Below are 13,042 nucleotides of genomic sequence, written 5' to 3' on the forward strand. Positions count from 1 at the left end.
AAAGTGGGAAAAAGTTTTTAGTAGTGAAAAAAATAATAATATATTAAAAAAACCGCCCCTTTTCCCATTTCCCTAATGTAAAAAGTCAACATAATTGGTGTCGCTGCGTCCGTAAAAGTCTGAATTATTACAATATAGCGTTATTTAATGCGCACGGTGAACGCCGTAAAAAATTAAAATTGTAGAACGCCAAAATCGCTGTTTTTTGGTCAACTTCGCTCTAAAGAAAAATTGAAGAAGTGATCAAAAAGTTGTACGTACCAAAAAATGGTACCAATAAAAACGACCGCTTTTCCCGCAAAAAATAAGCCCACACACCACTCAATCAGTAAAAAAAAGAAATAAAGCTATGGCTCTCAGAATGTGGCAACACAAAACGTTTTTCTTTTTTAGCAAAAATTTTTTTATCAATAAAAGAAGTAAAATATAAAAAAAAAAACTAAGTTTAGTATCACCGTAATCATTTTGAGCCACAAAATAAAGATAAGTTGTCATTTTTACTGCACGGTGAAAGCCGTAAAAACTAAACCCAAAAAATAATTGAGGAATCGCAGTTTTTTCCAACTTCAGCCCACAAAGAATTTTTTTTCAGTTTCCCAGTACATTATATGGAACTATAAATGGTAGCAGAAGAAACTACAACTCTTCCCGCAAAAAATAAGCCCTCACACCACTCTACTGACGGAAAAAGAAAAAAGTTATGGCTCTTGGAATGCGAGGAGTGAAAAACGAAAATCAAAAATCAAAAAATGGCTCCGTCCCGAAGGGGTTAATAATAAATTGCTTGTTAGGATTGTGCGACAATATACTTTTCATTGAAGTCCAACATCTGGGGCTCAACCGACCCAGATGGCAGCACTTGTACAGTCACTATCTATTCGAGTTTATGGAAATCTAATTCCTGGTGTGGTGGCTGCACATACATGGCCACTCTCCAATAAAGTAAGTGGGAGATTTTATAATGGAGTGCATGCATGGCGACTTATATGCTGGGAACGTGACCTCGCATCTGCGTTTTATTTTCTAATTGGTGGTCAGACACCTTCCACTTAAACTTTTATGTCATATCTACATGCTTAGCCCTAAGCCTATAGTGGGAAAACATTACCGCAAATTGGTAATAAATAGTAATTTGCGAAAAAGGGAGCAATGTAAATAGCTTTGTCTAACTGCTACTGAAAGGCAAAATTCCTGCACCTACCATCCACCTTTAAGTTAAAGGGGTTTTCCTATGAGGGACATTTATGACATATCCACAGGATGTCATAAATGTCAGATAGATGCGGGTCCCACCTCTGGAACCCGCACCTATCTCTAGAACGGGGCCCCCTAAACCGTTCTAGCTTTTTGTGCTCACGCTGACTCCCGGCCACTTCCTGATTACATGGTTGGGACATGGTCGGGAGTTAAGGAAACAGCGTAGCTCAGCGAGTTACGCTGTTTCCGTAACTCCCGACCATGTAATCAGTAAGGGGCCGGGAAGCAGCGCGAGCACAAAAAGCTAGAACGGTTTAGGGGGCCCCGTTCTAGAGATAGGTGGTGGCACCTGCATCTATCTGACATATCCTGTGGATATGTCGTTTGAATTTCAGAAGGCATAAAGTCGACTTTGCCCAACTCACCTAATAGTTAGTTTTATATATATATATATATATATATATATATATATATATATATATATATATATATTATATTCTATTATATTTTAGGTTTGTTTGACAGTCTGTTGTTTCTATAGCTATGTTTCATTGAGAATAAAATCCTTCTTGCTGACTTCATTGTAAAACAATATTTCTAAAAATATAGCAATGGTTATGCTCATTGTGGTGGTGGGATTATGCTGGTGTTAATTTTAACAATGGCAGGGACTGTCACTGGGAGCAGATGGTTGCATTTTAATGTCTGCCCCTTCCCACAGCTACTTCATTGTCTGCTGGACAGCTACTCTGCGGAGGTCTCTTTTCTACAGATTCACTCTCAAACTGGTGCGCGGCAGTGGCCCTCGCTCATGCATTATTAGACAATTCTACACAAAAAGAACAATTGCTCAGAGTCCAGCTGGCTACGAGTATTGGAAATCCACCCGTATCACTGCTGCAGCAATGTACCAACATCCTGGCGCAGGTAGGAGTATTTACATGTAAAATAAGACCAAGCATTGCAGGGCTTTATAGTGCTTAAACATGAGTTTGGTAAATCCTACTCTTTCCATGGGTTGTTTTGAGCGCTTCATCCAAAGGAAGCTCTATAGTCCATCTACAGTAGATCTGTATTGGGGAAAGTGATGTGGTTCTAGCCCTCAGAACAAATCCGACACTCCTTCTATATGGGTTCCACCATAGTGACTGCAGTGGGTTTTACAATGTTTAGTTATTTGACTACTTTTTTTTCTGATATTTGACAGGTAAAGTTAAAGGGGTTGTGCTGGAGTTGGAAAAAAGGGTCTGCTTTTTTTTTTTACCCATAAATAGTGCCCCTCCATGGACTTTGTCTGGTATTGCAGCACGGCCACATTGACTTGAATTGTGTTGAGCTACAATAACAGACACATCCCTTGGACAAGACTGGCGCTGTTTTTCGGGATGAAGGCACACCCTTTTTTCGAATCCTGAACAACCCCTTTAAATGATGATTGTTGATTAGGGGACCTTGACTACTTATATCCAACACATCCATGCGTACACGAACTGTTTGTGGATGCATGGCTTGTAAACCAGTATATATATATATATATATATATATATATATATATATATATATATATATATATATATATATAGCCTTTGGTCAACTTTTTTTGTACATCCTCTGAGAATCTTTTGTTTGCTTCTCAACCATACTCATGTTTAGTATTTCCCATTCTAAAGAATACAATGCACTGTGATCTGTTACTGTACTATTAACAGCAATATATTAATCTCCCATAGCGTGAAGGACCTGTCGGCCGGTGCAGCGAGCGCCGATTAACGAGACCTCGTTTGCTCGTTCATCTGCTGGTCGCTGCCTTCACGATAATCGCCCAGTGTAAAACCCCCTTAACTCCCCTGACCTGAATCGTTCTTTTGAAAGATTAGTCTGTGACAATGTGGCTCCGCCATTGTGTGAAAAGTAATGGAAGCTCTACAAAAATATTGGGTCGAAATCCAAATTGGATTATGAGTGAAATAATAAAGTAACCATTTTTGGAAGAGATTAAATGTATGACATATAATTTGCAGGGGGATAAGATCAACAGACGGGTATGTATACGTTGGCGCTGCTTGCTGGCACGCAGGGCTTCTTTTACTTGCTGTTGTGATATGGGTTTTTCATTTAACCTTTTAAGTAACTGCTCTCACTCACATGTTCTCTCCTCTGCTGTGGTATTCCTATTACAGGGTGCTGGGCTTCCAAGAAGCAGCATGACTACTATATGATTCTAGAGTTCATGTCTTCTCAATACAGGAGAGATGGACAAGACACTTGCCTTATTTAAAGATGCATTCCGAGTCACCATATAGTTCAATATAAAGTTTATTTAATGATATTATTTAGTAAACCTCCACAATTCTGGGTCAGATGGTGCCATTGCATTTTTAAAGTAGCAAACCAAATCTTGTTTAAATGACCTTCCCACCTTCCTTTTACCTTGGTATGAATATTATTTCCAAATCTATCTTTTCTGTCTTATTTTTGACTGATCCCCATGTAGACCTTGAATTGGAGTCAAAACATTGTCACCCATCTTTGCCCAAGTGTGAAAATAATAATAATTTATTACACCATTACAATTCCCCACTGTTGTCTGTAAGTGATTCTTGATTCCACACATGGCAATGCCATGCCATTCAGAAGATTTCCAAACAGCATTTGTCTTTAAAAAGGACCTATCGCCTCTCCTGACGTGTCTGTTTTAGTAAATAATTGTATTCCCCATGAAATAACAATTCTGGAGCATTTTTTCTTATAGTTATATGTTGGGCCCTTCATCTGTTATTCCTTTTAGAAATTCATGACTAAATTGACAGCTGGGTGTTACTGTTTGGGGGTGTGTCCCTACACAGACTGACCATGTCCAATCAGGGCTCACAGTCTCAGACTGTGAATAGACACGCCCATTTGGGGAATAGTAACATCGAGTTGTCAATTTATTTATACATTTCTAAAAGGAAAAACAGAGAAACCACACGACACAGGGTTCTAAAAAAATATATTTCAGAATTGTTATATTATGAGAAATACATGTATTTATTAAAACAGACCTGTCCGAAGTGGTGACCGGTCCTCTAATACATGTGAACTAGGACTGAAGTAGCAAATGTTAGTAATAAACACCCAAAGTTAAATCCCTTCTGCTTTGTTATGGGAAGAAAATGTTTAGATTTGCTTTAAATGTCCTCTGCTGTCTGTTTCCCGTGTCCAGTGCACCGCTATTCTAATAGTCTGAGTGTCTATACTTTGAGTGTCTGGAAAACTGGACATTTTAAGAGCAGATAGTGATTTCATTAAAAAGCTGAAACTATTGCAGCCAGTATCTTTCCTATTGCTATTTCTGGGGTACTTGTAAATCAAATTATGATGGGGGGGGTTATAAAGGTAGTTTATGGAAATGCTCGTGTATGAAAATGGCATCTAACCTATTGTAGGAACTGCTGTTTAGGGACCAGTCAGCTCTCCGAACATGTCTGTTTCAGTAAATACTTTTACTCCCCTTAAAATTTATGCTGGAGCATCTTTTCCTATTCCACTGTTATGCCTCCTAGAAATGTATGAATAAATTGACAACTGGTTGTTACCATTACCCTTGTCATAGGGATGAGTCACTACATACTCTGACACTGTCAAATAACTTCAGACTGGGTAGTAACACCCTGTTACCAAGGGGAATGGTAACACCCAGTTGTCCATTTGTTTAAAATTTTCCAGGAGGAATAACAGAGCTTTCACATAATGCAGAGTTCTATGAAAAAATGCTCCAGCATTGTTATTTCAGGGGGGAATCAAATCATTAATTAAAACAGACATGTCAAGAGAGCTGAGATGTCCTCTTTAAATCCCATCTTTGCTACTCCCCCATTGGATATTAGGTGATTCCCAACTGTTCATGCATATTGTTTGTGAATGTTTGCGGTGTAAATATATTGTGGTTTGAAGCAGATCTGTCATCGGACTATAAGGGCAGCAAAGTATGGGGGCAGGTCCTATACGCTAAAAGGGTACACAAAAAAAATATTGTGTTTAGCTAATAGGAGCGATCAAAGAATTCACCGGACTCCTAGTTAAGGCTCCAGTTTATTTATGAGGGGAGCCAGCCGCCCCTCTAAGCAGGGATTGGCATGCACAGAAGCCCGTCAATCACCCATCAGTGACAGATCCACTTTCAACACCAAACAAATGACTACTTTATTGGTTGCTTTGTCAAAAAGAGAGCCCATTTAACTAATGTTTTTAAACAGATTTATAAAACCGACTTGCACTAACTTCAGTATAACATTAGGATTGTTGTGCTATTGCGTTATGGTGTTACCTAAGCATGACATTTTTTTTTCTCTATTGCTTGTCACTGACTAGTTCCCTAATTTTTTTTGAAAAAAAATAATTATAGATATATATATTGGCTAATATTCTCCTTTTATTTGTTGGCGCATAGATAAATATAAATATAAGGGTGTATTCAGAACCAGTCAAAATGATCTTCTGAGATCTCATAGACAGAGGAGACACATTGGTGATCTCTGATCACCACTGGTTTCCAGAATCTATCTCCTTGGGAATGCTCAGAGATTTGTTATTAAAAATTTGGCAGGCCATTCTACTGTAAGTGAGGGAAAATTCAGATTAGTGGATACTTGCTTAGATCAGTGCTTCTTAAAGAGAACCTTCCACCTACTCCGACATGTCTCTTTTAGTAAACGCTTGTATTCCCCATGAAATAACAATTGTGATGCATTTTCTTAGAACTTTACGTTATACCTTCAAAAAATGTATGAACAAATTGACAACTGGGAGTTACCATTTTACAAAGGGTTAAAGGGGTGTGTCCTTACATAGTCTCACTCTGTCAGCACTGATTTGAAAGTGTCAACCTGTGTAGGGACACACCCCCAACTGGTAACACCCAGCTGTCAATATATTCATACGTTTCTAAGAGGTATAGCAGAGGAACGGCACAACGTAGACTTTTTTTTTTTTACTTACAAAAAACAAAAAAAAGATGCTCCAGAATTGTTACTTCCTGGGAAATACAATTATTTACTAAAACAGCCATGTCATGAGAGCTACCAGGTCCTCTTTAAAGCTTTGGATGGTGCCAGTAAAATTCTTGGCTTGGACCCATTTGTGATGTTGATCCAGGACCTAAAATAAGCAGTTTATGCTTGAAAACCTACCAGTGTGCCTGAATGACAGCGTTTTTAGTAGAGTGGGCTTTATTGCCTCAACTTAAGTGTGTAAGGCTTAAAACAAATGATCGGATTTGCTTGAAATGCTTCCTGCTAAAGGTGGCACAATTATTTAGTTTGGCATTTACTTTTTCATATTGGTGTTAGAAAGAAAAAAAAAAGCATTGTTACTAAGACTCTGTTCACAGCTGCATCATGACTTCCATTTATAACCGCAGTCCAATGCAGTGCCAGATCCGCCGCATGACCGATCCCACTGATGCCTGATGAATTCCATTGACTTGTAATGGGGTCTGTCGGGTACCGTCGTCGTGTCCGTCATTTTGACAGAATACCGTTCCATGCCGCTGCATTTTTTTCTTTCTTTACAAAACGGATGAAATTTGCAATGTAGGCTCCAATGAAATTGAAGTGTTTGCTAAGGCTCCCGTTGTCTAGTATTACATGTTATTATACAATTAGAAGCTGTTCGGTGTGACCGCGGTACAATACTGGAAAACGGCTAGTAGAAGGCATTTACTTTCACACAATTGTAAAGGGCCTTTTACACCTGCCGATATTCGGCCGGTGCAGCGAGCGCCGATCAACGAGACATCCTGTCCCACGGAGCCATATTACTTTTTCTCACACGATGTCATAAGCTCTTATTCGTTGTCTCCCATATCTGCAGGGTAGTAAGGTGCAGACCAGAGTTGGACTGTTAATGTTGCTGTGTACTTGGTTAACCAACTGTCCCATTGCTGTTACACATTTCCTACACAATGCAGATAATGTGCCTTTTGTATCCTTTCATGAGTGTTGACTATAGCTGCGTAAGTACTGTTGTATGAATATGTGAGATTTTTACTATAGAGAGTAATGCCTCATCCACACGACCGTGTGCGCCAGCCGAGTCCCGTCAGTGATCCGTGGAAACATAGATGTCCTATCGTTCCACGGATTGGAGAATCGGTTCAGTTTTCACGGACCCGATTCACCCGCTAAAGTGAATGGGTCCGTGAAGACTATCGGGTGCCACTCGGATGCCGTTAAAAACGGCCCGAGTGGCACATCGGTCGTGTGCAACTGGCATAAGTGTCGACTGGGGACATACACTAATACATAGGGTCCTATAGCCACATTCAGACCCCCACCCCTCAACTGCGAGCTCCGACAAATGTACTTCTTTAAGTCAATATAATTTTGTAACATGCCTTGGACATGGATTAAACCTGGATTTAGGTCCAATTTTTGAGCAGCATTGTGATTTCATTAAACCCAAATCATGCTTATAAACTTTTACTTCCTGACCAAACCTCAATATGATCTTGATCATTTTGTAAATAAAAGTTAGTGAGTTCTTCTCTTTTGAGAATTTGTCTTCCTTAGTGAACATACAGCTCACAGGTCAGATATCCGAGAACCTTGGAGAAGAGGAGCAGCTTGTTCAGGGCTTGTGCGCCCTTCTCCTGGGAATCTGCATTTACTATAACGATAACTCACTTGAAAACAATACCAAGTATGTATATTACTTAAAGTTTATTTTGTGTGAATATTTTGTATAGTATGTACAGTCGCATGCAATATCCGCGTCTATGTGAAATGTCAGTGTACACTCCAAGGCCTTTATTTAGCAGTTTAGAAATCTCAACCAGAATAGATATATCATCAACTGTGTCTGTTTCCCTAGCAAGATTTTTAATTATGGACCTCTGCTTTTGAGTAAAAAGCAATTACACGGGTGAATGAGTGTTGTTCGAATGCCCGCTCCTGATCGTTGTGTAAACAGGGCAGCGATCAGTTGGCGAATGAGCAAACACTCGTCGTCGGCTGATTTTAATCTTTTATTCTGCCCTGAAAAACACGGGCTGTTCTGCCGACATGATGTAAACTGTATGGGGACCGAACTACCGTCTTAACGATCATTCGTCCGCATGCAGTTTACATTTTCTCATGTAAAAGACACTTAAACGAGCGCCGATCGACCTGTAATTATCGGCGCTCATTATGGGCACAAATCTGCCCGTGTAAACCCACCTTTACATGGTTATGTCAAAGGCATACTGTATATTTGTAGTACTCTCTCCATAACTGTATGTGACTTTTAAAGGGTTTGAATGGCAACCTGATGTATAAACATAAAGGTGTTAACCTTGTTGACCTCAATAAATTGGTTCTGTTTCCTTAGAGAGAAATTGAAACAATTGATAGAAAAAAGAATAGGAAAGGAAATCTTTACCGAAAAGCTGAGCTTCATCACAAAGCATGAATTTTATTCAAAGGCCGCTCAGAAACCTCAACCAAGTTTCTCCAGTCCTGACCACATGATGTTTGATCACGAGTTCACCAAATTAGTTAAAGAATTAGAGGGTAAGGCACCTGTCAATATTATTTTATTATTCTAGTTTTTTATTCTACTGATGAATGTTAAAGGAGTTTTCTGCTTTTATATAAATAAAGCTCAATCACCGTACTGTATAAATGAGAAGTTCTACACCTTTCTACTATACTTTGTTTCCATTCCTCATCATTTCGAGACATTAGTTCGCTGTCTGTCAATGTAAACGTGAAAGGTCTCATTGACTGACTGCAAACCTGTACATAGCTAGTCCTCTCTGAGCTAAGACGTGAATATCACTGTATCCAGTCTAAGCAATGCTCTGTGAGCTAACCAACCTGGACTCCAGACTGATACATTGTAGCAAACAATCAGTGAGATTTGTGCAGCTTCTGGTGATTTAACTCAGACCATTGCCTAGACTGGATACAATTGTATGCACTTCACAGCTGAAAGCATAAGGAAGTATGTAGTGGGTTGTTGCTTTTGAATGTAAACAACAGTGTTCTGGTTCACCGACAGCAAACAGACATGTTGAAAATGGTGAGGAATTTAAACAGAGTACATTAAAGTTGTAGAACTTTTTATTCATACAGTGATTAAAGAGGCTCTGTCGCCACATAATAAGTGCCCTATCTCCTACATAAGGAGATCGGCGCTGTAATGTAGGTGACAGTAATGCTTTATATTTAGAAAAACGATCTATTTTCACCACTTTATTAGCGATTTTAGATTTATGCTAATGAGTTGCTTAATGCCCAAGTGGGCGTGTTTTTACTTTAGACCAAGTGGGCGTTGTGCTGAGGAGTGTATGACGCTGACCAATCAGAGTCATGCACTCCTCTTTATTCATTTACTCAGCGCATAGGGATCCTGCTAGATCCTTATGTGCTGTCTTATACTACCACATTAACAATACTGAAGTGTTTAGACAGTGAATAGACATTCCACGGGATGTCTATTCACAATCTCTGCACTTCGTTACTGTTTTTGTGGTAGTTACGGCAGAGCAAGCATAATCTCGTTGTAACCTGTCATCTACAGCGTAATCTCGCGAGATTACGCTTGCTCTGCTGTAAGTACCACAGAAACAGTAACGAAGTGCAGAGATTGTGAATAGACATCCCGTGGAATGTCTATTCACTGTCTAAACACTTCAGTATCGTTAATATGTTAGTATAAGACCGCACATAAGAATCTAGCCGGATCCCTATGCGCTGCCTAAATGAATGGAGAGGAGTGCATGAGGCTGATTGGTCACTGATTGGTCGGCATCATACACTCCTCTGTGCAACGCCCACTTGGTCTAAAGTAAAAACACGCCCACTTGGGCATTAAGAAACTCATTAGCATAAATCTAAAATCGCTAATAAAGTGGTGAAAATAGATCGTTTTTTAAATAAAAAGCATTACTGTCACCTACATTATAGCGCCGATCTCCTTATTTAGGAGATAGGGCACTTATTATGTGGCGACAGAGTCTCTTTAAGCTTTATTAAGCAAAAGCTGTCTCTCCCTTTTTCTCGCTCTCTTTTTCTCGCTCTCTTTTTCTCGCTCTCTTTTTCTCGCTCTCTCTTTTTCTCGCTCTCTCTTTTTCTCGCTCTCTTTTTCTCGCTCTTTTCCTTGCGCCCTCTCGCTCTTTTCCTCGCGCCCTCTCGCTCTTTTCCTCGCGCCCTCTCGCTCTTTTCCTCGCGCCCTCTCGCTCTTTTCCTCGCGCCCTCTCGCTCTTTTCCTCGCGCCCTCTCGCTCTTTTCCTCGCGCCCTCTCGCTCTTTTCCTCGCGCCCTCTCGCTCTTTTCCTCGCGCCCTTTCGCTCTTTTCCTCGCGCCCTCTCGCTCTTTTCCTCGCGCCCTCTCGCTCTTTTCCTCGCGCCCTCGCTCTTTTCCTCGCGCCCCCTCGCTCTTTTTCTCGCGCCCCCTCGCTCTTTTTCTCGCGCCCCCTCGCTCTTTTTCTCGCGCCCCCTCGCTCTATTCCTCGCGCCCTCTCGCTCTTTTCCTCGCGCCCTCTCGCTCTTTTCCTCGCGCCCTCTCGCTCTTTTCCTCGCGCCCTCTCGCTCTTTTCCTCGCGCCCTCTCGCTCTATTCCTCGCGCTCTCTCGCTCTATTCCTCGCGCCCTCTCGCTCTATTCCTCGCGCCCTCTCGCTCTATTCCTCGCGCCCTCTCGCTCTTTTCCTCGCGCCCTCTCGCTCTTTTTCTCCTTTTTTTTTTTTCTCTCAATCTCTTTCCTGTGATTTATTTGTTCTTACTGCATTTTTACGCTGAGTTCTTGCTGGCTGTAAGGAAATCCCAGCATTACTAAGCTAGTGTTGTGTTGAAATAGATGGAATTTTAACTCTTATTTTTTTGGCTTCAGTGGTCATTATTAAAGCTATCTACAAATCTAGTGAAGAAGACAAGAAAGAAGAAGAGGTGAAAAAGTCTCTAGAACAGCACGATAACATTATATCTCACTACAAAAGTGTCATCCGAGAGCAGGTAAACTGGGAAAAAAATAAAGCATACACTAGATGAATAATAAAAATCAATAGTACAAATAAACCTGTTTTAAATTAAGTGAGGAGACTCGGCTCACTGCTTTTTCGTTTGTAACCTGCCATCGGAAAATGAAGAGCTGTAATGGTAATGGGGTAGATCGCTATGCGCAACTCCACTTGTTTGCAGGGGGAATTTTGTGAAATGTGTAAGTAAATTCCTCAAATGCGAGGTCAAACTATACAATAAAGGTGAACTTCATCATGTGGGAGATAGACCTTGGATTCACCATGCTCCCATGATATGTAGAAAGTCTGAAGTTGCCCGTAGACTTGATGTTATTGTTGGTGGATTCATCAGATTTCTACTGGCTCCACCGGCAGTCTCGTGTCTATAGTGACAGCCCAGCTGTCCACTGATGTCTCAAGTCAGGGAAATAAGGGATTAGGCAGGTTTCATTTTAACCCCTCCAATCCTTTCCCCTTAGATTCTGAAAAATATCCCGCCCCTTCAAGTTAAAGCATGTCATCTTATATCTATATCCAGCTTTAACTGCACTAATCGTTATTTTACAATATAGAAACGATATTGTTATGATTTTGTATAATGTTATCTATTTAGCATTTCCCTTACATCTTCTTCATTCGTGCGTTTGTTGTACTCATCGTTGTCTTGTTTAGAGTGCTCCTCTTGTTGGTGCTTAAAGAGGCTCTGTCACCAGATTTTGCAACCCCTATCTGCTATTGCAGCAGATAGGCGCTGCAATGTAGATTACAGTAACGTTTTTATTTTTAAAAAACGAGCATTTTTGGTCCAAGTTATGACCATTTTTGTAGTTATGCAAATGAGGCTTGTAAAAGTCCAAGTGGGTGTGTTTAAAAGTAAAAGTCCAAGGGGGCGTGTATTATGTGCGTACATCGGGGTGTTTTTAATACTTTTACTAGCTGGGCGTTGTGATGAGAAGTATCCTCCACTTCTCTTCAGAACGCCCAGCTTCTGCCAGATCACGCTGTGACGTCACTCACAGGTCCTGCATCGTGTCAGACGAGCGAGGACACATCGGCACCAGAGGCTTCAGTTGATTCTGCAGCAGCATCGGCGTTAGCAGGTAAGTCGATGTAGCTACTTACCTGCAAACGCTGATGCTGCTGCAGAATCAACTGTAGCCTCTGGTGCCGATGTGTCCTCGCTCGTCTGACACGATGCAGGACCTGTGAGTGACGTCACAGATCTGCACTGCCAGAAGCTGGGCGTTCTGAAGAGAAGTGGATGATACTTCTCATCAGAACGCCCAGCTAGTAAAAGTATTAAAAACGCCCCGATGTACGCACATAATACACGCCCACTTGGACTTTTACTTTTAAACACACCCACTTGGACTTTTGCAAGCCTCATTTGCATAACTACAAAAATGGTCATAACTTGGCCAAAAATGCTCGTTTTTTAAAAATAAAAACGTTACTGTAATCTACATTGCAGCGCCGATCTGCTGCAATAGCAGATAGGGGTTGCAAAATCTGGTGACAGAGCCTCTTTAAAGAGGTTTTCCAGTTTTAGGTTAATAATTCTTAACTGCATAAATGGAGTTCTGCAACTTTATAATATACTTTGCGTTTTTCAATTCCTCACAATTTTCAAGATCTGTTTTTGCCGTCATTGAATGAGAGTCTTGATTACATTTCGAGGCAGCGAACCGGTACGCGGCAAATCCTGAGAAGTTGGTAAATTTGCGTCACGTTTAGACAATGCTCTTTAGGAATAAAAAGGTAGTATTGTGGATAATGTCTAGGCAACCTCTTCCTTTTCCCTCATTTTTCATGCCATGCATCTGCTTTCATGGTTACCTGACCACCACACTGCAATGGGCCACCTCAC

General features: G+C 40.7%; 1 protein-coding gene across 2 annotated transcripts in view; it reads left to right on the forward strand.

Moving 5' to 3' along the window:
- USO1 (USO1 vesicle transport factor) overlaps positions 1-13,042 on the forward strand; it is a 69,844-nt gene that overhangs the window by 35,440 nt on the left and 21,362 nt on the right. For both annotated transcript variants that reach the window (XM_075860709.1, XM_075860710.1), the window contains 5 exons: positions 1,919-2,124; positions 7,051-7,161; positions 7,760-7,878; positions 8,548-8,729; positions 11,049-11,170. In XM_075860709.1, coding sequence (XP_075716824.1) covers positions 1,919-2,124; positions 7,051-7,161; positions 7,760-7,878; positions 8,548-8,729; positions 11,049-11,170 — 740 coding nt within the window. The remainder of the gene's footprint in view (positions 1-1,918; positions 2,125-7,050; positions 7,162-7,759; positions 7,879-8,547; positions 8,730-11,048; positions 11,171-13,042) is intronic.

Source organism: Rhinoderma darwinii, chromosome 1 (assembly GCF_050947455.1).
Source record: "Rhinoderma darwinii isolate aRhiDar2 chromosome 1, aRhiDar2.hap1, whole genome shotgun sequence".
NCBI lineage: Eukaryota > Metazoa > Chordata > Amphibia > Anura > Rhinodermatidae > Rhinoderma > Rhinoderma darwinii.